Source organism: Oncorhynchus keta, chromosome 3, assembly GCF_023373465.1.
Source record: "Oncorhynchus keta strain PuntledgeMale-10-30-2019 chromosome 3, Oket_V2, whole genome shotgun sequence".
Taxonomy (NCBI): Eukaryota; Metazoa; Chordata; class Actinopteri; order Salmoniformes; family Salmonidae; genus Oncorhynchus; species Oncorhynchus keta.
Genome location: NC_068423.1, coordinates 10,501,980 through 10,526,481, shown reverse-complemented (window position 1 = coordinate 10,526,481; position 24,502 = coordinate 10,501,980). Strand labels below are relative to the sequence as shown.

At 42.5% G+C, this 24,502-nt stretch overlaps 1 protein-coding gene across 4 annotated transcripts; it reads right to left on the bottom strand.

The window, feature by feature from the left end:
- Positions 1-436: 436 nt before the first annotated feature.
- Positions 437-24,173, bottom strand: nlrc3 (NLR family, CARD domain containing 3). Of its 4 annotated transcripts, none has more exons than XM_052488629.1 (19): positions 23,817-24,173; positions 15,011-15,196; positions 14,288-14,551; positions 12,335-14,084; positions 11,877-11,963; positions 11,383-11,466; positions 11,084-11,167; positions 10,053-10,136; positions 9,836-9,919; positions 9,413-9,496; positions 7,019-7,102; positions 6,175-6,258; positions 5,826-5,909; positions 5,525-5,608; positions 5,281-5,364; positions 4,359-4,442; positions 3,842-3,925; positions 1,113-1,196; positions 437-952 (listed from the first exon to the last, which is right to left on the bottom strand). In XM_052488629.1, exons 2-19 carry the CDS (start codon positions 15,132-15,134, stop codon positions 862-864), a joined length of 3,408 nt encoding a protein of 1,135 aa, XP_052344589.1. In that variant the 5' UTR covers positions 15,135-15,196; positions 23,817-24,173; the 3' UTR covers positions 437-861. The 4 variants fall into 4 exon arrangements, 3 of the variants coding, with proteins under 3 accessions (XP_052344589.1, XP_052344594.1, XP_052344598.1); XM_052488634.1 differs by lacking the exon at positions 23,817-24,173 and adding an exon at positions 22,925-23,181; XM_052488638.1 differs by lacking the exons at positions 437-952; positions 1,113-1,196 and adding an exon at positions 3,234-3,655.
- Between the last annotated feature and the right edge of the window lie 329 nt (positions 24,174-24,502).

The window sequence follows — 24,502 nt, the reverse complement described above, 5'->3', positions numbered from 1 at the left end:
AGGGATCACAAGGGAGTGGGTTTGTGACACGTGTGACACCGCTCACCGACTTGTCAGCTCATAAAGCAGTTACACCTCCAAAGTCATCAAAACATCTGCTATGCAGCTTAACGCTCAATCTAATTGAATCCGGGCCTTCATCTTTTCATGAAATACTAAAGCTTACTGGAGTATAAAATATAGATGTTATATATCCCATTGTGCCTATAATAGAACCAATCTTCTGGGGGTTGTGATCAGCTTTCTCTCAATATCAATTCAAGTACAGTACTATAGGCTATATGTGACTTCCTGTATCTCGTGAGATCTTTACCAGCTGGGTCACTGCACACTACAGTACTGTATCTTCCAGTATGTATGGTGCACACATCATACATCCTCTATGAACTGTATATGTCATGTCACACACATTTTCAATTCATATAAAGGCCATGTATATGTAGCTGCTTTAAGACATGTTTATTAGGAAAATAAATGTACATAAATAATATTTAAATGTCAGTCGGTATTAATATACACAATTCCAACGACCGTACCAATGTAATAGATCTTAAAATAAGACCTACAACAAATATATCCCTGCGGTTTGTCTTTGTGGCTGTCCGTCAGAAGCTAGGTCCAATGAGCCGGGCTGATGGGTAGCCTCTGCAATTCTTGTCCATTGCAAAGACCAAGACTTCTCCATGGGCAATGGATGTGTTCAGAAGGGTGAAATGTGTTCAGAACATTGCAAAGTATTGAGCGGGCACGAGAATGATGGTTCTATACAACGCATGTTATATATCAATGTACTGTAATGTTTAACCCTCCTGAAAAAGCCCCTGGGGCCAGATGGCCTTTGACCTCTGGCGTCCCTTGAGGTCAGATCTCCACCACACAGTCTGGAGAGTTGGTTCTGATGGCATCGGAGATTACCTTTGCTCCCGACTCTCCGATGCTGTTCCCCTGCAAGCTGGAGGAGTGGAGGAACATAAATTAAAGCCCGAGTGAGTACACATTCAAGCACGCACGCACACACACACACACACACACACAGTCTTACACATACCTTTTTATATACAATATACAGTGCACACCAAACCGTGTATGAAAAGTCAGCAGGATACACTCACTTTATATAAGTTAGCTGGTGGTTTCCTTTCAGGGCTGTGGCGATGAATATGGCTCCATCCATTCCCAGAGAGTTCTCCTGCAGACTGCACACACATTACATGCATCAAAAAAAGGCTCATGTAGAATCCAACATGAGGTGTAAGGCCCAACCAGACAAAAACACTCAAAAAACAAGACCGCAAGTCGATTTGGAAGTAATGTATTGTGGCAGCACTCTGAAATTTCTATCACTGAGGGAACTGAATGTACATGTGTGGTTGTCTGTCTTTGAATGTCTGTATCAAATGCTTTCGACTCGAGCCTTTCATGTGATGTTTCTCTCTCTCTGACTCAGTGCTCGGATGAGCTAAGCACAACGAAAATATACCACGCATAATTACTATATACACTCCCCTACGTATTTATCTGGACAGTCGAGATAAAACGTTTAATTTTGACTCTATCCTCCAGCAATTTGGATTAATGGATGAATTTGTTTAGTATGAGGCGACAGTACAGAAACTCACCTTTTATTTGTCAAACATTTAGTATTTGGTCCCATATTCTTAACAAGCAATGACAACATCAAGCTTGGAGCCAAATGGAATGTTTTAGCTTCACTTTCCAAATAAATACATATGAGGGTGCATATCAGCATGAAACATGATTAGAGAGAGGAAGTATGACTAATATCCCTTACTGAAACAGTTCAGATGACCTAAGCTCGATAAATGTGTGGAATTACAACCAGCACAATCAAAGACAGGTACATAAATACAGTGCCTTCAGACAGTATTCACATTTTGTTGTGTTACAGCCTGAATTTAAAATGGATTCAATTGAGATTTTGTCACTGGCATACACACAATACCCCATAATGTCAAAGGTGAATTCTAACGTTCGAAATGCTTTGAAATGTATTACAAATGAAAAGCTGAAATGTCTTGAGTCAATAAGTATTTAACCCTTTGGTTATTTATCTTATATAACCGACTTGCCTAGTTAAATAAAAGGTTAAGAACAAATTCTTATTTACAATGGCGGCCTAGAAACAGTTGGTTAACTGACTTGTTCAGGGGCAGAACAACAGATTTTTACCTTGTCAGCTCGGGGATTCGATCTAGCAACCTTCCGGTTAATAGTCCAACCCTCTAACCACTAGGGTACCTGCCGCTAATTAAGGCAAGCCTAAATAAGTTTGGGAGTAAAAATGTGCTTCACAAGTCACATAATAAGTTGCAATAATAGTGTTTAACATGATGTTTTAATGAACACCTCATCTCTGTAGCCTACACATACAATTATCTGTAAGGTCCCTCAGTCGAGCAGTGAATTTCAAACACAGATTCAACCACAAAGACCAGGGAGGTTTTCCAAGGCCTCGCAAAGAAGTGCACCTATTGGTAGATGGGTAAAAAAAAGCAGACATTGAATATCCCTTTGAGCATGGTGAAGTTATTGATTACACATTGGATGGTGTATTCACTACAAAGTCACCCAGTCACTACAAAGATCCAGGCATCCTTCCTAACTCAGTTGATGGAGAGGAAGCAAACAGCAGTTAACCCACTGTTCCCCAGTAGGACGTCATTGTAAATAAGAATTTATTCTTAACTGACTTGCTTGGTTAAATATACAAAATAAAAACTTTATTTCCTGAATACACAGTTATTTTGGGGGGGGTCCAACACATCACTGAGTACCACTCTTCATATTTTCATGGTGGCTTCATCATGTTATTGGTATGCTTGTCATCGGCAAAGACAAAGATGATGATTTAACGGAATAGAGGTAAGCACATGCAAAATCCTAGAGCAAAACCTGGTTCAGTCTGCTTTCTACCAGACATTGGGAGACACATTGACCTTTCAGCAGGACAATAACCTAAAACACAAGGCCAAATATACACTGGAGTTGCTTACCAAGACGATATTAAATGTTCCTGAGCGGCCGAGTTAGTTTGGAATGAAATCGTCGGCAAGACTCAAATGGCTGTCTAGCAATGATCACCAACCAACTTGACAGAGCTTGAAACATATATATATATATATATATATATATATATATATATATATATATATATATATATAATTGTATTATTTTTATTTTTTAAATGTAAATATTGTACAATCCAAGTGTGCATAGCTCTTAGAGACTTACCCAGACTCTGTAATAGCTGAATACTTATGTAAATTATATTTCTGTATTTGATTTTCAATAAATTAGGAAAAATGTATAAAAGCATGTTTTCACTTTGTCATTATGGGGTAATGTGTGTCGATGGATGAGAGCGAAATACATTTGAATCCATTTGAATGTTTAATATTTCAAGGGGTATGAATACTTCCTGAAGGCACTGAGGTAGGAATTTGCTGTTGTATCCATTGTGCAATACATGTTACTTTGCAAAACAGATTGCCATGGTAACAGTAGCCCACTTTAGTTCATGTTTAAAGCCACTAATGTTTTGTGCCAGATCTATGGTTGCTAATGACAATACAGCCCTTGGGGAGGAGTGGAGTCGTTAACCCCTGTGGTTTCCTCTGTGCTTGTGGCCAAATGTCTGATGGAAAAATAACGCAAAACAGAAATGCCTTGGTTACAGTCCTAAAGAAAATAATTTGGCTTGTCACGTAGTTAATAACGCAATATTTTGTGGAAAGATAAATGTTATTGTACAAATGTGCAAGTGGGAACACAATTGCTCATGTTTATACATTACAAGGGCTCACTGGATCAAAAGACTCACTTTAATGATTTGAGTGTTCTGTTTGTCTTCAGTGCATTAGCCAAAGCCTTGGCTCCCTCCATTCCTATGGAGTTCCCTCGTAGGCTGGAACACAAACAAGAGTTTGACAGAAAAGGATACAAAGAACACTACGTCTCTAAATGGACCATAGGGAGGCTGGTGAAATCAGAGGGCAGGCACATGGTAATGGCTGGAATGGAATACATGGAATGGTAAATGTAGGGTTTAAATGTCTTTTAATACCATTTCATTCGTTCCATTTCAACCATTACTATGAGCTTATAGTGGACTGTGTTGGGACAAAAATCTGTGAAGAAGAGATCTAGATGAATGTGCCAACAGTGGCTGTCAAGAACAGACCACAAAGAGCGAGAAAGTGGGAGGGAAGGTGTGACCGAGTGAACAATTTCTAGCAAACGCAGCGGGTCAAGAGAATGAGAGTCAATTTGTCGGTATTATGCCGCAAGGACACAGAAATAAAGAGGGAATGAGAGCGATTCAAGGAAATAAAACTCACTCCAGAGTGTGCAGGGTTTTGTTGACCATAAGAGCCTCGGCCATTGAGATGGCTCCACTCCTGCCTGCTGATACACCCTGGAGACTGTAGAGAGAACACACACGTGACCGTACACACACGTGACCGTACACACACGTGACCGTACACACACGTGACCATACACACACGTGACCTTACACACACGTGACCGTACACACACACACGTGACCGTACACACACACACACACGTGACCGTACACACACACACACACACATCACCATACACACACACGTGACCATACACACACACGTGACCATACACACACACGTGACCACACACACACACACACACACACACACACACACGTGACCGTACACACACACGACCGTACACACACATGACCGTAAACACACGTGACCGTAAACACACACGTGACCGTACACACACACGCACACACACGTGACCGTACACACACACGTGACCGTACACACACACGCACACACACGTGACCGTACACACACACGCACACACACGTGACCGTACACACACACGTGCCCGTACACACACACGTGACCGTACACACACACGTGACCGTACACACACGTGACCGTACACACATGTGACCGTACACACACATGTGACCGTACACACACACGTGACCGTACACACACACGTGACCGTACACACACGTGACCGTACACACACGTGACCGTACACACACGTGACCGTACACACACGTGACCGTACACACACGTGACCGTACACACACGTGACCGTACACACACGTGACCGTACACACACGTGACCGTAAACACACGTGACCGTAAACACACGTGCGAACACACACACTCATTCTCCTCCATCAGTAGCATTTACAATGTGACAGAAATAAAGGCAACAAAGCTATTAGCTCAGTATTAAATAGCGATATGGGGCACTAACCACAATGTACAGAGAGACGTATTGGTCTTCAGGGCTCCTGCCAGAGCTACCACTCCTTCATCCCCAATGGCATTTTCCTGTAGACTACACACACACACATACACACAGAGCCAGAGCAAAATCAGTCTCCACAGTCAATCAATGATATTTAACTGTTCTTTGATTTCTAGACTTGTGAATGGTACAGTTTTGTCGAAATAAAGAGCCATAGGTAGAATGAAGTGTAGAGGGTTTCAGTGCTTACTCTAGTAGCTGCATGGTAGAGTTGGTGAGTAGGGCGTGGGCCAAGGATTTAGTGGCTGTGCACTTGATGAAATTCCACTGGAGACTGGTAGACAGAGGGGATATTTAGGTGAATTGAAATGTGTGTAAGCGTGTGTATGTTGCCCGCATTCTCCAACAAATGTGGCTTGGTGTGGGTTGCTGCTGCAGCCGGCAATTAGGGTTGTTCCATCTCAGCAGGCATTCCCATCACTGTGTGTGTGTGTGTGTGTGTGTGTGTGTGTGTGTGTGTGTGTGTGTGTGCATAGATCTGACTGACTTACCGTAAAGTAGTAAGCGCTCGGTTGACCTTCACAGCTCCAGCTATGGCTTTCACCCCCTCATCGTGCAGCAGGTTGGCTGTAAGACTAAGACACACACACAGGTATTCAATGCAAGAGCATCGGTGAGAAAGAAAATAAAAACAGAGGAAGGAAGCCAGAGAAACCTTCATCAATTCTGAATGACCCCTCTAAATAGCCAACTTGTCAGTGCTCCTATTGTCAATACTGAACCCAGATGCCTCACTGCGGCACGCCCTGGGTTGGAGACATTTCCCAACAGCTAGCTATTTCTGTGCCACCGTATGGCAGAAGAGAGTGGCCTTTACTGACAGGTGGTGGTGCGACTCACTCCAGGTGCCGGAGAGAGCTGTTCTCCTGCAGTGCCCTGGCCATATCCTTCGCCCCCTCCACCCCGATTGAGTTCTCGCGCAGGCTAACAGGGAGAGGGGAATGGAACAAGAGTTATTACAAAGACAGAGCCCTGGAACAGCTAGTGTCGTCCTACAGATGTTATGACAGTCTCTGCATAGCTTTTGTTCAAAGCGATGGTATAAAACATGGAACACTAAGGGGAAAACTAGGTTTCTTTTTTACAACACTCAGACAGGCTGAGGTTGAGTCACAAACCAAACCAGACGGGTTGTAAAAGCTGAAATCTGTAGTTGGTGAAACTGCCACGTACGTTTGCGATATTACAGCAACAAAAAGTTACTTCAAACTATGAACAGGTTTTTAATTTTTTTTTTTTTTTACATCATTGCACACTCAGTAGAACAGCAGATGTACTGCAACTTGTTTTTTTTTTACCACAATGCTCCTCTACTCTGTTTAATCAACAAAACCACAAAATATAAAGGCGCTTTGGGGGGGCAAACAGTGGCGACGTTTCCCCCTTTATGGATTTCGGGTTTAAATGAACATATCCATTTTAATCAGCGACTGATTCAAATTTAGCTAAATGTGTGCAGTGCATCCTCTGGTTAATCAGTGATGAAAATTGACCCACTGCAAAGTACCTGGGAGACGGATGTACAGCAGCAACACTGGTGTTTAGGGAGAGACATGATAACCTGAGCAATCATAGTTGAAGTAAGCCATAATGACACAATGGAACTGATGAATGTTTCCTCAGTCATTATACTCATTATGACTTAATTGAAGTGAGCAGAATTTCCATTTGCTCCAGTACTCACTTCAGACAGATGAGTCCACGGTTCAACCGCAGAGCCTTGGTTAACGCAGTCATCCCTTTGTTACTGATGGAGTTACTCTGCAGGCTGAAAATGGACATAGAATAATTAATTGACCCTTTAGAACCTACCGATCGGTTCTTCTATTTTGTTCTATTTCTATGGTGTTCTTGGTAGCCTAGTGCTTTTTGTGGTTGTAAATGGAACTGTACGTATTGGAAACGTTTTTATGGCAGGCTGGCATTTCTTAACTGATTACGTGGGTCGAATTTGACCCACAGAAGTGTATTGTGCCATATCACAATGTGTTGCTGAACTCATGAGCCTATTGATTTTCCATGTTTGAATCGGGCCTATAGGTCAATCTATTTGTCATGACAGCTGTGCATGGCACATACAGTGCCTTGCGAAAGTATTCGGCCCCCTTGAACTTTGTGACCTTTTGCCACATTTCAGGCTTCAAACATAAAGATATAAAACTGTATTTTTTGTGAAGAATCAACAACAAGTGGGACACAATCATGAAGTGGAACAACATTTATTGGATATTTCAAACTTTTTTAACAAATCAAAAACTGAAAAATTGGGCGTGCAAAATTATTCAGACCCCTTAAGTTAATACTTTGTAGCGCCAGCTTTTGCTGCGATTACAGCTGTAAGTCGCTTGGGGTATGTCTCTATCAGTTTTGCACATCGAGAGACTGACATTTTTTCCCATTCCTCCTTGCAAAACAGCTCGAGCTCAGTGAGGTTGGATGGAGAGCATTTGTGAACAGCAGTTTTCAGTTCTTTCCACAGATTCTCGATTGGATTCAGGTCTGGACTTTGACTTGGCCATTCTAACACCTGGATATGTTTATTTTTTAACCATTCCATTGTAGATTTTGCTTTATGTTTTGGATCATTGTCTTGTTGGAAGACAAATCTCCATCCCAGTCTCAGGTCTTTTGCAGAATCCATCAGGTTTTCTTCCAGAATGGTCCTGTATTTGGCTCCATCCATCTTCCCATCAATTTTAACCATCTTCCCTGTCCCTGCTGAAGAAAAGCAGGCCCAAACCATGATGCTGCCACCACCATGTTTGACAGTGGGGATGGTGTGTTCAGGGTGATGAGCTGTGTTGCTTTTACACCAAACATAACGTTTTGCATTGTTGCCAAAAAGTTCAATTTTGGTTTCATCTGACCAGAGCACCTTCTTCCACATGTTTGGTGTGTCTCCCAGGAGGCTTGTGGTAAACTTTAAACAACACTTTTTATGGATATCTTTAAGAAATGGCTTTCTTCTTGCTTACTCTTCCGTAAAGGCCAGATTTGTGCAATATACGATTGCACAAATCCATAGGATTGTTGTCCTATGGACAGAGTCTTCCACCTCAGCTGTAGATCTCTGCAGTTCATCCAAAGTGATCATGGGCCTCTTGGCTGCATCTCTGATCAGTCTTCTCCTTGTATGAGCTGAAAGTTTAGAGGGACGGCCAGGTCTTGGTAGATTTGCAGTTGTCTGATACTCCTTCCATTTCAATATTATCGCTTGCATAGTGCTCCTTGGGATGTTTAAAGCTTGGGAAATCTTTTTGTATCCAAATCCGGCTTTAAACTTCTTCACAACAGTATCTCGGACCTGCCTGGTGTGTTCCTTGTTCTTCATGATGCTCTCTGCGCTTTTAACGGACCTCTGAGACTATCACAGTGCAGGTGCATTTATACGGATACTTGATTACACACAGGTGGATTGTATTTATCATCATTAGTCATTTAGGTCAACATTGGATCATTCAGAGATCCTCACTGAACTTCTGGAGAGAGTTTGCTGCACTGACAGTAAAGGGGCTGAATAATTTTGCACGCCCAATTTTTCAGTTTTTGATTTGTTAAAAAAGTTTGAAATATCCAGTAAATGTCGTTCCACTTCATGATTGTGTCCCACTTGTTGTTGATTCTTCACAAAAAAAATACAGTTTTATATCTTTATGTTTGAAGCCTGAAATGTGGCAAAAGGTCGCAAAGTTCAAGGGGGCCGAATACTTTCGCAAGGCACTGTAGGTAATTCACCTATTATAAGCAGCCTATCTTGTTGCCTATATCATCATTAAAAAATATATATTTCAAATGCCCCCTTAGTCACTTTAACTTGGTGCCGGGCCTGCAGTAAAGTAATCACGATATAACCAGCATAAGGAAAATGTGTCAGAAAACAATGTCGCTATGACAACTGCCACTGTTTCTAACCATGTCAGATAAACAGATGGCTTATGTCATCGAGGTCAAATGAGTGCTCGTGAGTGTATTTGTATTCGAGTGTAAGGGGAATAGGAAACATTTTGAATGTTTATGTCAAGTGGAGGAGCCTCATTGCATGTCAGGTAATGTCATGTAGTGAGGGCAGGACACTGACTGCAGCGAGTGGAGGCTGTGGTTGACGGTCAGGGCCTGGGCCAGGGCTGCAGTGCCTTTGTCCCCCAGCTGGTTACTGCTCAGACTGCAGACCCATAAAGAAACAGAAAACACATTTCAGAAAGCCGCAAGGGTGCATTATTCCGGGCCTTATACTGTCAATACTGGAAGTCAGTGGTAACCAGGTAACTAAGCAAAAATATTTAAATAAAATAAAAATTTAGCTTGTGTATTCTTGCACCATTGAGAGCACGTCATGTGTATTTATCAGTCGATTTCTGACATATACAACAGTTCTATAGCAGTCAATAGTCTACTGTTTGCTCCTAGACGGTCAGGCAATGAATCTGTCAACACATTTTGGTGACGAATGTTGAGATAGACATCTTGTAGTATGAACCACTGATAATGATCAAGTTCTTACATCAGTTCTGTAAGTGTCCGGTTTGTCTTTAGCGCTTCTGCAATCCTCTTGGCTCCATCTGCTCCAATACAATTCTTCTGTACACTGGGAGCACAATGTTGACATGTTTCAGCGTACACACACACACACACACACACGACACATGCTCACTTGCTGACCTCGATAAGTTGACTGGTCACTTAGAAACACACACACACGGATGGTCTGTAGGACTCACTTCAGCGAGACAAGTTTGCGGTTGGACAGCAGCACCTCAGCCAGGGCCCGAGCGCCCTCCTCCTCAATGAGATTATTTTGGAAACTGCAGAACCGGGAGAAAATGAAAACGCAAACCAAAATGACATTTCATATTTCACTGGCATTGGTAAAAAATCATCGAATGGCAATAACTACTGAGAGCAAATGTCAGAGTCGAAAATCATATTCAGTGTCTAATGAAAGTCTTCACACCTGTTGCACATTTTTGCCTCCGTATATTTAAATCTGAAAAGGGATTACATTTTATTTCTTTCCTAATGATCTACACAACCTACTACACATTTTCCAAAGTGCAAGAAAAAAATATAGAAATGTTCTGAAAAACAAAGATGTCTAACAGTTTAATACTTATTTGAAACACATTTTGGCAGCAATTACAGCTGTGAATCATGTTGAATAAGAACATATATCTATTGTTTTGGAAAAACTGCTCAAGCTCAGCCAATTTAGTTGGGGATCATTGATGGCCAGCAATATTCAAGACTTAATGATCTCAGATTCTATTTTACAGATTTCTGGACATAGAATAATTAATTGACCCTTTAGAACCTACCGATCGGTTCTTCTATTTTGTTCTATTTCTATGGTGTTCTTGGTAGCCTAGTGCTTTTTGTGGTTGTAAATGGAACTGTACGTAATTTCTGTAATTTGTCTTACATTTTGAAAACTCTGAAGTAGTTTATGTAGATCTGTAGGACTTTATTTTTAATTTAATCCTTTTTAGATTTAAATTTAAGGCACCAACTGTGCAAGGGGTGTAAAGACTTTCACTAGGCATTGTGGGGCAGCAAGTAGCCTCGTGGTTAGAGTGTTGGACTGGTAACCAAAAGGTTGCAAGATTGAATCCCCCAGCTGACAAGGTAAAAATGTCGTTTTGCCCCAGAACAAGGCAGTTAACCCACTGTTCCTAGGCCGTCATCGAAAATAAAAATTTGTTCTTAACTGACTTGCCTAGTTAAATAAAGGTCAAATAAAATTGTAGTTACTCACTTGATGGACACCAGGACCTGATTCATTTTGAGGGCTTCTGCTAGAAACTTGGCGCCTTTAGATCCAATGTTGTTGCTACGGAGACTAAGCCACAAACAACTTATGCTTAACCAAAGGAGAACTTAGTTTCATTTCACAATCTTTAGTTACCACTTTCATACTTATTATATAAGCAACAGGTGGGTTTTTTTTCTCACTCATTAGAAGATGTTCTCAGATTACTGTTAAATGACATTGTCATGAACAAACAAACATCTGCCATTCATTTGGATGTAATCGGACACATTGGTCTCACTCACTCAAGTGTAATTAGCGTCCGGTTAACCAGTAGTGCTCGACTCAGGGCCTTGGCCCCTTTGTTGCTGATAGCGTTCTCTGCCAGACTGAATATAAGAGAAGTTACATAAAAAAAGACCATTATAATACAATACTGGGCATACCAATTTGCATGTATGACCTCAGTGAATATCATGAACAGTATTATGTAACTATAAAGAACATTTTCAATCGCAATAAAAAGATAGCAATGAACCTGCATGAGAGCTGAAATATCCTCAATGCTAAATGTCTGACGACATGAATTAATGGTTGTGTAAACATGGTCATCTCCTTGAAATGAAGCATTACCAGAATATGTGAAGGACCTGAGGTCCCAGGTCTAAACTGGTTAAGAGAGGCTACTTATAGGATGTAGGCTGCTCAGTTTTGGGCTATTTTTTTCCCTCCACACATAGTGAGGGGGTTCTAGTAATTTTATAGAATCCCTGTCGCAAAGAAATGAATGGCTCCTGACCTTATCTTCTGAAGGTGGCAGTCCTTTGCACTCAGTAAGCTTCCCAGCAGTTCCATGACATCATCTTTAAAATTGTTATTTTCCAATCTGCAAAATGTTAAGATACAGCATCCTTAGTATGAACGTCAAAACACTGTCATAGGGAATTGGAAATTATATTTCAAGTTTGGCCATAAATGTCACAACATATGGTAGGTTCTGCCTCTGACCTGAATTATTTTCTTATGTCCCCACATCTTACCCCCCCCCATTTTATTCCCCTTATCTGAAATGGTTGGCACTTTGGAGTAAAGGGGGATACATTCAAGGATTGTTGAGATGAGGAGGGTGGCTGTCTGAGATGAGAAGGAGCTTACATGAGATGTGGAGGAGTTTACCTAAAATGTGGAAGGGTTTGTTTGAGATGACGAGGCGACACCATTACACAGGGAGCTGAGATAGTGTCTGCTCTAACTAACCTGAGATGGCTGCAGAAGAGCAGCTGAGGCAGCAGGCTTTTGACAGTGGAGTAGTCCAGACATGCCGACAGATTGGTCTCCTCGCTGCACTCTGGAGACACCTGTAGCAGGTAGGCCAGCGCTGTGCAGTGTGTCCGTGTCAGCTTCCATCCCAGGTCGCCACAGCGCAGGTCCTCCTCCACGCTGCGTAGCACCTCTGTGTGCTGCAGCTCCTGCAGGCAGTAGGCCACGTTCACTGAGCGTAGTGACACCACAGCACCACCGCTGCCCAGGAGGTCCTGCAGCAGCCCAGCCGCCCAAACCCTTTGGCCCCCATCGTCCTTCCCCTGGGCCAGCAGGCCTGCCAGCGGCCGCACTGCCGCTGGACACAGCAACCCCGCCAGGAATCGCACAAACACATCCAGGTGACCATCCTCTGCCTGCTGGGATCGCTGCAGGGCGCTCCTGAAGTGGTTCTGGAAGCCGATCTTGGGCCAGGACATGGCACTCTCGCTGAACAGGTCAAAGATGGCACGTTTGGAGCAGATGTGGTAGTACGTGGCTGCTAAGAATTCCTGCACAGTCAGGTGGGTGAAGCGGTAGGCCACACAACTCGGGGATTCCTCGCGGATCAGTACTCCAGTTCCGAGGCCACCCTGGGTGGATGGAAGGTCTACTCCATAGGCCCTCATGTCCTGCTCACTGAAGGTGTATTTGTGCTTCAGAAGTCCGTAGAAGGCCAGTCGGCCCAGACTTCCCAGCAGCTTGCGGTTGTTCCCGTTAAGCTGGTCCATCTTGATAGGCTCTCTGCCTCTGGGCTCACCTGCTTCGGCTCTCATAGCACAGAAGTGGGAGTAGAGCTCAGTGCAGGTCCTGGGAAGGCCCTCCTGCCAGCCACTCTCCAACAGGTACCCAAAGGTAACCGCCACTATCCAGCAAATGCAAGGCATGTAAGACATCACCATGAAGATCTTGTTGGACTCCAAGTGAGTCCATATCTGACTGGCAGTATCTCCCTTAGGGAAGTTGTGGCTCAAGAACAGCCGAATTTCCTTCGGGCTGAATCCGGGGATCTCGGTCAACCTGTCCACTAGTCCCCCAGGAATCAACGAGGCCACCGCCGGCCTGGAGGTCACCCACACCGCTGCTTCGGGGAGCAGGTTGCCCCGGATGATGTTGGTGACCAAGTCGTCCACCGACACCTCCTTCTTGGGGTCTGTGCAAGGCACAGTCTCCGAGAAGTCCAGAGGACAACGGAACTCGTCCAGACCGTCGAAGATCAGCAATGTCCGACATGTACCACTCAGCACCAGGCTGGGGTCCGTCATGTGAGGGAAGGCCAGCTTCACCAGTCTTTCGGCCGACAGCTTCTCCCCAGTGTTCAGCTCCCAGAAGGCAAAGGGCAAGACAAAACTCACGTCTGTGCAGATCTCACCTCTGCTCCAAAGGCGTACAAAATGTCCCACAAGGGTGCTCTTGCCGATGCCGGCCACTCCCACAGTGAGTGAGACCCTGGGGGGCAGGCTGACCCGTGTGAGGGGCTCCAGGAGTTTGGCCAGGGCCAGCTGTCTGACGTGGTGTCTCCGCGCCCCACGGGTGGCCTCCACCTGCATGAGGTCATGCTCCTTCTGCTGGAGGTCCGATAGGCCGTCGACCAGGAGCAAGATTCTGGAGGAGGAGAATTCTGGGCTACAGGGGCCAGGGGAGAGGCTGTCACTTGGTGTGGGATACTGCAACAGAAGAGCCTCCTTGTGCTCCTGAACCATGGGATCTGCAGTGAGAGGAGAATCAAATCACAGACAATGATAGCTTATAGTAGTTTCAGAGAGGGGTGTATACCAATACAATTACCAACAATAGATAGTGATAAAGCTATCTGGATCTGAACAACTTGCAGAAGGCAGTTGACAATCCTACACACAACACACTCTAGTCTATAAACTAGATGCCAACCAATAGGCTCCTCCCCCTCACCGTGCATCGTGATGAGCCTGTACATCTGGGAGTCAGAGTTCTCAAGGAAGGCCTGGAGAGCGTTGGAGCCCTGGGGGTCCATGCTGGCCAGGATGGAGGTAAGGGTGCCCACCTGCTCCTGCAGCTGCCCCCCAGCCTGTACCTGGGCCTCCTCATCCTGGCTCAGCAGTTCCAGCTTCCTCATGTGGAACAGCGCCCCCTCCAGGAGGGGAGTGGTAATGAAGCGCTGCAGATGCCCCTGATGTTTCTGAATCCAGCCCACATCTAGGCCACAAGAGACAGAGACCAACATATTCAGAGCTCTGAACTCTGATTAGAACGCTCTATGTACAATGTGCACTTTTGACTTTGAGTAAATCATGGATTTAAGTTCATGTTGATTGGTGTGAACTCTTTTTAAGTTATGTGTACATATCGTCAGTTAGAATTTGGTCTAGCGTTGCTGACAGGCAACAAAAACATTTTTTTTAATGTCAGGTGTCTGATACAACTTAACCTAACGTAGCATGCGTAAACAGACTCCAGAACAGAGTTCCTACATCCGGTTTTCAGTAGTAAAGGAAGCTAGGTTGAATTAGTTGTATCCCTGAAAACCGGATGCATCCAGTTGTTGGCAACTTGTCCAAACCTGCTTTCATGTACAGCTCTTTCATCGATTGAGGAAATGATCAATGAAGGACATTAAGTGCAGCTCATAATGGCAACAACAGCAATAGCTTTTACCTTCCATCTCTCCCTTGGTGGAAGTTGAGGTGGGGGTAGACTGGAGGTCAACATAGCAGTCCTCTTGCCATGCGATACGCTTGTTTCTGTCCAGAATTGAATTGTAATGGGTGTTTCTTTCCATGGAGCTGTTGCTTGTTCCTGCCTAAAGATATGCCTGTCCACCTTTCTCCATCTCCGATTACTCTTGAACACAAAAAGGAAAAGCATGTCTCACCTCAGGGCACAGAAACGTGACATGTTGTGATTGAAGCCTTCTTCATTGTCAGTACAGTAACACCCTTGCCTATCACTGACTTTGCCCTCACCTGATTGGTGTGTCCAAGGGCTCATACGAACAGCGTATGATAATTGTGCCAATCATCAGGGGCCTCCTTTATAACAGTTGTGTCAATTTCACACAACATTTCTGTGTGCACCATTTCTGAAAAGTCTGCACGGAAATATTGAAATGTATCAACTTGGCACACGCCATATACACGCATGTTTCTAGTTATAAATCAAACATGTGGTAAAACCGTGTGCATGTGAACGAGCATTAAAACTCCGGCTGGAAACCCCCTCCATTCACCTTTCATGGTGACCAATAATGCACTTTATTTGCTGCATAGTTTGGAACTATTTGGAATGAAGTCACATTTCCTTTAGAGGTGTGGGCCGAAATGTTTTAATAACTAAATCAGGTTTTTGCTTTTTCAAACTAAACAGGCATGCTGCAGCGAGTGCCTGACCGTGCATTCTGCAAGACTATTCAAAACGATTTAAAAAGTAGACTATGCTGCAGCCCAGTTGTTGTTCAATATAAACAACAGATTCACGTGGTGTGTAGCATCCAACAAGTCTGAAAATACGAAAATTGGGTTTTATTAAGACGGTACACGTATTTTCCCCATTTTTTCCCCTCAGACGAGCCACTGAATTGAGTAAAGGAGGAAATGTGCCTTTGCAGGCCTGAATGAAGGGTGTTTTATGTACGAACTGTCGATGGGGGACACGAGCGTGTTGCAAGTTGAGGAAATTTAAGTCGGACGTAAGAAGACAAATGATGTAAAGGTATAATATCGCCATCATGAGACCAGTTGGGCTGTACAGTAGCCTACCCATACTGTCAAATAGTTTTATGTAAGCTTCATTTACTGTGATGGCAGATTGTTTGAATCTTTTACAGTGAAGTATGATGGCAAAGGGCTGTGTCCGTTTCTGAAAGAGAGAACCATGGCAAATTGTTTTGGACCAACAATGTTTTGCATCTACCGTTTCCCCAACCTAAATACACTGAATAAAACTATTAATGCAACATGCAACAATTTCAAAGATTTTACTGAGTTACAGTTCATACAAACAAATCAGTCAACTGAAATTAATTCATTAGGCCCTAATCTATGGATTTAACGTGACTGGGAATACAGATATGCATCTGTTGGTTACAGATACCTTTAAAAAACAGTAGGGGCATGAATCAGAAAACCAGTCACTATCTGGTGTGACCACCATTTGCCAAATGTAGCGCGACATCTCCTTCGCATAGAGTTGATCAGGCTGTTGATTGTGGCCTGTGGAATGTTGTCCCACTCCTCTTCAATGGCTGTGCGAAGTTGCTGGATATTGGTGGGAACTGGAACCCGCTGTCATACACGAAGATCCAGAGGATCAACCATGCTCAATGGGTGACATGTCTGGTGAGTATGTAGGCCAAGGAAGAACTAGGGCATTTTTAGCTTCCAGGAATTATGTACAGATCCTTGCAACATGGTGCCGTGCATTATCATGCTGAAGCATGAGGTGATGGTGGCAGATGGCATGATAATGGGCCTCAGGATCTCGTCACAGGAATCTCTGTGCATTCAAATTGCCATTGATAAAATGCAATTGTGTTTTGTAGCTTATGCCTGCCTGCCCATAGCATAACCCCACCACCACCATGGGGCACTCAGTTCACATTGACATCAGAAAACTGCTCACCACACAACGCCATCTGCCCGGTACAGTTGAAACCGGGATTGATCTGTGAAGGGCACACTTCTCCAGTGTGTCAGTGGCCATCGACGGTGAGCATTTTCCCACTGAAGTCGGTTACAACACTGAACTGCAGTGAGACCCTGGTGAGGATGATGAGCACGCAGCTGAGCTTCCCTGAGACGGTTTCTGACAGTTTGTGCATAAATTATTCCGCTGTGCAAACCCATAGTTTCATCTGCTGTCCGGGTGGCTGGTCTCAGAAGATCCCGCAAGTGAAGAAGCCAAATCAAATCAAATCAAATTTTATTTGTCACATACACATGGTTAGCAGATGTTAATGTGAGTGTAGCGAAATGCTTGTGCTTCTAGTTCCGACAATGCAGTGATAACCAACAAGTAATCTAACTAACAATTCCCAAACTACTGTCTTATACACAGTGTAAGGGGATAAAGAATATTGTACATAAGGATATATGAATGAGTGATGGTACAGGGCAGCATACAGTAGATGGTATCGAGTACAGTATATACATATGAGATGAGTATGTAGACAAAGTAAACAAAGTGGCATAGTTAAAGTGGCTAGTGATACATGTATTACATAAGGATGCAGTCGATGATATAGAGTACAGTATGGTGGTGTGGGAGTCCTGGGTGTGGGAGTCCTGGGCTGGCGTGATTACAAGTGGTCTGCGGTTGTGAGGCCGGTTGGACCTACTGCCAAATTCTCTAAAAGGACGTTGGAGGCGGCTTATGGTAGAGAAATTAACATTTAATTATCTGACAACAGCTCTGGTGGACATTCCTGCAGTCAGCATGCCAATCGTACACTCCCTCAAAACAGACATCTGTGGTATTGTGTTGTGTGACAAAACTCAACATTTTAGAGTGGTGTTTTATTGTCCACAGCACAAGGTGCCCCTGTGTAATGATCATGCTTTTTAAATCAGCTTTTTCAGGTGGATGAGAGAAATATGCTTTTTGTGCATTTGGAAGATTTGTGGGTTCTTTTATTTTAACTCATGAAACATGGGACCAACACTTTACATGTTGTTAATATTTTTGTTCAGTGTTTGATGGACTGCATGTGAAATTCTGAAATATTGTAGAGGGCAGGCTACTGATTTTTAAAATGTATTACAGCACTTACTGGGGCTGGGAATTTAGGTGCGCAACCTGGTCTCAGAGCATTTCGCAATATTCTGTAAGTAAATCCAAGATACTCCAACGCTATGTTACGTTTCAAATGGTATGTATTAATTTGTGGATGTCCATCATTAATTTCGTATATGTTTTACGATTTGCAATTCGTACAATACGTTATGAATCTGAAAAATGTACAATATGTTACGTATTCCAATTTGTTGTTGCTAACGTTAGATTCAAACCCACCGGGGTTAAAGGGGTTAAATATGTGTTCAAAAAACGAAAATATTTCCTGAGCCTTCTTATCTATAGCCTTCCAAGATAAAGGACAGACACATTCCTTATGATTTACTTTTGGACTGTCTTTTTGTCCATTTATGAATGTATTATTCAATGTGTTTCTCGGAGCTATAGTAGTAAAGGCCAAATTAAATATTTTATCAAATCGTTTTTGGGGGATACATACAAGGGTCCTAAAATGAAAAACCAAATAGCTTATTGATCCATGATATGACCATCTTAAAACAATTATGTATGTTAGCTTGGTAGAAACCCCCACCCCCCTTTGAGGTTAAGTAACCATCCAACACATAACATATTATACTAATTTGAGTGTCTCGGATTTACATTTATTATGCGTTGTATCACAATATCTAATGTCTAGTCTTTTTTATCTAACTGTTCCCCTAACCCTTAAACCTAACCTTAACCCTTTTAGCTAACCCTTCCCCTAATATTAACCCTTTAACCTAACTCCTAACCTTAACCCCTAGCACGCGTAGCACGCGCTCCAGCAGGTGTATCTCACTGATCATCCCTAAAGCCAACACCTCATTTGGCCGCCTTTCTTTCCAGTTCTCTGCTGCCTGTGACTGGAACGAATTGCAAAAATCGCTGAAGTTGGAGACTTATCTCCCTCACCAACTTTAAACATCTGCTATCTGAGCAGCTAACCGATCGCTGCAGCTGTACATAGCCCATAGGTAAATAGCCCACCCAATGTACCTACCTCATCCCCATACTGTTTTTATTATTTACTTTTCTGCTCTTTTGCACACCAATATCTCTACCTGCACATGACCATCTGATCATTTATCACTCCAGTGTTAATCTGAAAATTTTTAATTATTCGCCTACCTCCTCATGCCTTTTGCACACAATGTATATAGACTCTTTAAAAAAAAGAATTCTACTGTGTTATTGACTTGTTTGTTTACTCCATGTGTAACTCTGTGTTGTTGTCTGTTCACACTACTATGCTTTATCTTGGCCAGGTCGCAGTTGTAAATGAGAACTTGTTCTCAACAAGCCTACCTGGTTAAATAAAGGTTAAATAAAAAAAATAAAAACCTTTAACCCCTAGTGTTAGCTAACGTTAGCCACCTAGCCAACGTTAGCCACAACAAATTGGAAATCGTAACATATACGTTTCACCAATTCGTAACATTGTATGGATTGTAATTCGTAACATATATGAAATGGACATGGGACTCGACAAATGAATACATACCATACGAAACATAACATATCATACTAAATGGAATGTCTCCGATTTACATACAGAATAACACAAAATGCTCTGAGACCACGTTGCAATAAGATATGCATTCCGATTCTCAAGATTCTGTATGTATTGCGATTCAATACTGTGATTTTATTGCAATTCGATGTTCCAAACATATTGCTCACCATGTATCTGCAGCAGAAAGACGAGGAGAGCACCCCCCCCCCCCATCACTAGTACTTACAGTAGCATGCATACACACTGTAAGCCTACTTCAAAGGACAATATCAACTGTTCATTCACCTGTTCAATTTGACTGTATATTATAAACCGTGCTGCCTATGGCATTGCAAAAATTGAAGTACATTATAGCCTATCTATTTACTACTACTAGGTCCAATTAAATGAGAGATATGCATGGTAATTAGATGTACGGCTACTTCGGAAACATGAACCCACCACGGCCAGAGAAGGTGATGAATTATTTTCTGCAATGGTTCTGAAAATAAAATCGATACGCTAAAGATTCCCGGTTTTTAGATACTAAAACATACTAACGGCTGCATTTCGGTTAATACGTTTTCCAGTTTACACTTTTTATGAGTAAGCTTTTATCATAACCCTCATTTGCACAAAACAATTGCCAGGTTCCAATAGAATATTTCAATCACTAACAGAGATGTGTGTACCCATGGAGGTCTAAAGTTTGTGGGAAGATGAGCACATTCTCATGACAAGGTATACTTTTATAAATGCCAACTTTTTTGGGAGTATGTTTTGTATGCCCACATGGTTTATAAATAAGGCACCAGGTGCTTTCCTTGTGCAAGCAGGGGGTAGTGACCATTCAATGTGTTGAATTCACAATTGCGACGGGGTGAATTCAATTCGCCGTGTTACAATCAGGAGTTACATAATGTATGGTCGGTCAGTAGTGATGGTTGCCGAAATGACGTTGCTAAAAATGTAAAGACTAATAAATGAGAAGAGGTTTAAGAGAATAGTTTAAAGCGTGTCTGTCAACATGTGACAACAAGCTAAGGCTCTATAAGAGGAGATTCAGAAGGGGCCAAGCACTGCAGCAGGAACAACTGCAAAGTAACATCCATCAGTAGTTTTGGAATGAAATCAATAAGATGGTTCTGGAAAAATAAAAGAAAAAAACATTTATGAAAATCCCTATGGAAATCATACTGGAAAATGGGGAAGTTGAGCATAAGATGAATTGTGTATTATAGAACTGGGGGAATGACTTTGCTAACCTATTTTCAGGTGGCAATATCCCATCTGTGTTTGATGATGACTTCTTAAATTAATAGGGCTGGGTTCACCTCAAATCAATTCCTGGATGCAAAATTGTCTGTGGAGGAAGTTTGGAAGGCTGTTGAGGAAAGCTAAAAAGCAACAGGAGGAAAAAGGCAACATGAATAGCGAAGCTTCCCAATTTGGACAAAAAATGTGTCTATTCCCAAATGTGTTTTGAAAATGTAATCATCCCATCAACTTAGTACACATTTCTCATCAAACCAATCCCAAAGTCATCAACAAATGATCCACGGGTCCCACTAAATTACAGAGGCATCAGCCTTATAAGCACAGCCTACAAGTTATATTCTGGGATCTTAAACAGTCTGACTTTGGAAACGTCAGGTTTGCTTGTAATTCACATTTACACAGTATCCACTGTGATTAGAGCCAGACTACAAGAACGCAAACCTACATATGCATGTTTTGTTGATTTCAAAAAGGACTTTGATTGGGTAAATAGAGATCAACTTGCTTTCAAACCTATATATTAGCTGGGATGTATGATACAATGAAAGCCCTACATAGGGGGCGGTAGGTAGCCTGGCGGGTAGGAGTTTTGGGCCAGTAAACTGAAAGGTTGTTTGATCGAATCCCCGAGCTGACAAGATGAAAAATATGTTGTTCTGAGCAAGGCAGCCGAAGACGCGGTTGTCGATTAAGGCAGCCCTTTAAGCCCTTTGGGTTAAATGCAGAAGATGCATTCAGTTGTACAACTGACTAGGTATCACCTTTCCCTAGTGCTCAAATTGCCTGTGTACAGGTAAATGAGCTGAAGACCAGATTGTTTCCCACTCCATTTGGGGTCAGAGGGATACAAGAAAATCAAAGGTCCTTGTGTGCAGATTTGAGAACCAGGATACTGCCTTTGGCAATTAAAGTAGGTAGATTAAATGCCATAGATGAATAAGAGTGGCTATGTACTGTATTTGATTTAGGAGAGATCAAGAAAAAGCAGCACTTTATTTCACTGTACTTTTGATATGATTACATAAGAGTAACCTAGTTTAATAAAATTATATGATAATTGTTTTTTGTTACAGTGAAATATAGTGTCTTATAAGCCAATCTGTGTTGGGCTTCTTTGAAGCATAATAATAACATTTGTGTAAAAGGAAATCATGCTCTAAACTGCATTTTTGCACTGGGGGGTCTTGAAACCCCCCCTTTGTGCAGTTATGAATGGTGCATCTGTGTGAGATCCTCAAGTAAACAAGCAATTTCCCTCTCATTAGTGTTATCATTTTTCCAAGTCAGTTGAAAATAAACTGTACACTGCAGCCTAATGTGCTGTTCGTAACTATTATGTTTTTTTTTTACAAAATAATTGCTGTTCTTTTTCTTTTTAAATCAAATGCACGGCCCATATAATTCACAAGGCAATACACCTTTTCAGTAGTCAGCATTAAGTGGTTTTTTTATTTTTCCATTAAAAGGATATAATTAGAGGCCAAAGTCAAGGGAGTGATGCATTACAGACACGATGAAAGAAACATATGTTATTAAGTAATCAAAATGATTACAACATTATTTTTTGCAGCACGTGGCAGCCCCGTTCTGTGAGCTTGTGTGGCCTACCACTTCACGGCTGAGCCATTGTTGCTCCTAGATGTTTTCACTTCACAATAACAGCACTTACAGTTGACCGGTGGCACCTCTAGCAGGGCCGACATTTTACGAACTGACTTGTTGGAAAGGTGGCATCCTATGGCGGTTACACGTTGGAAGTCACAGAGGTCTTCAGTAAGCCCTTCTACTGCCAATGTTTGTCTATGGAGATTGCACGGCGGTGTGCTCGATCTTATACATCTGTCAGCAACGAGTGTGGCTGAAATAGCCAAATCCACTAATTTGAAGGAGTGTCCACATACGTTTGTATATGTCGTGCAACTGACAAAAATACAAATTCTTTCAAAAACATCCATTATAAAATCTCCCTCCCCAGTCACCCTAATTGGCATCAAATATCAAATCAGCAGAAGAACATAAGGTCACCTTACCGCCAAGATCTTGATGTGCTACAGTAGCATAGTATACAACGGGCTTATACAGGGTTTTCATTGTAACAAGACAGACAGAGCAAAGCAAGCTTTCCTGTAAAGTCATTCTGTCTTTACCATACCAGGTATGCGCATGGTGGAAGTTGACTCAACTCATCACCCAAACCAAACACCATAAAAGTAGCTCTTGAGGTGTTGCAGGCAGGTTGTCAGCTTCCGGTTCAGTCTGAGACAGTCACAAAGCTAAAAACCACATAACCTACCACAGCCTGGCTGCAATCTTCAAATTACACCTCAGACACCAACAGTGAGACAAACTGACGTGACTATAGTAACAGGAGTACAGGACAGAGCTTCTCTTTGGAGATACTTGAGTAACTATAGTTGGAGATCCTTGAGTAACTATAGTAACCATCATTCTTCTAAACTTTCAAGAGCACCAGCATTGACATCCAGTCTCATAAAAAAAAAGAGCATTAAGTGAGCATTAAGTGAGCATTAAGTGAGCATTAAGTGAGCATTAAGTGAGCATTAAGTGAGCATTAAGTGAGCTAGAGTGAAACTTAGTGTCAATAATTTGCAGTCAATGTAGTTTATTATAAAACTTCCTGTCTAGGTGGCCTGTTGGGCGTCGCTTGACTGCTCTCACACGTCTGGTAGTTGCGGCTGAGTTTAAACAATGGTTTTGAAGTCTGAAGTCAGAGTGGCTGGTGCCAATGTTGAAAGGAAATGAGAGGCGAGAGTGAAGAAGTTGGAAGGGGTGTCAAAAGCTCAAGTAGCCACAAATGCAATATCTTAACCCATGTGGACCTCCACATGGGGGGAAATAACAACTGAAATTGAAGCGAGTATAAGATAAATAAATGTATGATCAGGTACGAAGATAACTCACCTTGGGCGACTGGTGCAGCTGTGGGTCGGGTTTCAACAGGTGTGAGCATTAATTACCCTGAACCCAAGTCCTCTACCTCATATTGGGGGTTGGGATAGAAATGGAACAGCTGCTTTGGTTTAGTGGATCTTGCTCTCGCTGTCTGCAGCTGACCTGAAAGGAACTCTCAGACAAACCCCCCAAAAATAGCTATCCTCTGGAAACTCTTTTCCTGACTAGACGGCTTAATTCTGCGTCAGCACTGAAGGTGCTACTTGTGACAAGAAATTTTACTAACAAAGTAAATAATCGTAAAAAGTAACTTGTCGCTCAGTAAAGGGGGGACTCTGATCTCGCTGAGCTGTTTGACGTTGCACCTCTTCCTGTGTCACTATCTGACTTCCTGTATCGAGGCAAGGAGATTTCAGTTAGGTATATGATGCTTTGCGTTGCATGAACTCTATTTTTTAATTACTCCTTGTGCACATACACACACCAAAACATCTCCCCAAAAATGATTTAAGCGAGGGAGCTAGAAGACGTTATCAATCATCCTGAAATCTAATCTAATTGCCAAAATGAAATGTAAAACTTACATTGATATGATTAGGATAATTTAGAATTGACAATAATCAAAAGACAGGCAGGTAGCCTCATGGTTAGAGTGTTGGGCCAGTAACTGAAAGGTTGCTAGGTCGAATCCCTAT

Bases quoted from the DNA above. Each gene is read 5' to 3' on its own strand.
- nlrc3 (XM_052488629.1), bottom strand. From the start codon at position 15,134: ATGGAAAGAAACACCCATTACAATTCAATTCTGGACAGAAACAAGCGT. The intron at 7,103-9,412 runs GTCAGTGTCCTG...GTCCATTTTCAG, and splicing joins CACAGCCTCCACTCGCTGCA to CCTGCAGAGTAACTCCATCA. The intron at 3,926-4,358 runs GTGAGTTTTATT...TTTGTGTTCCAG, and splicing joins AAAACCCTGCACACTCTGGA to CCTACGAGGGAACTCCATAG.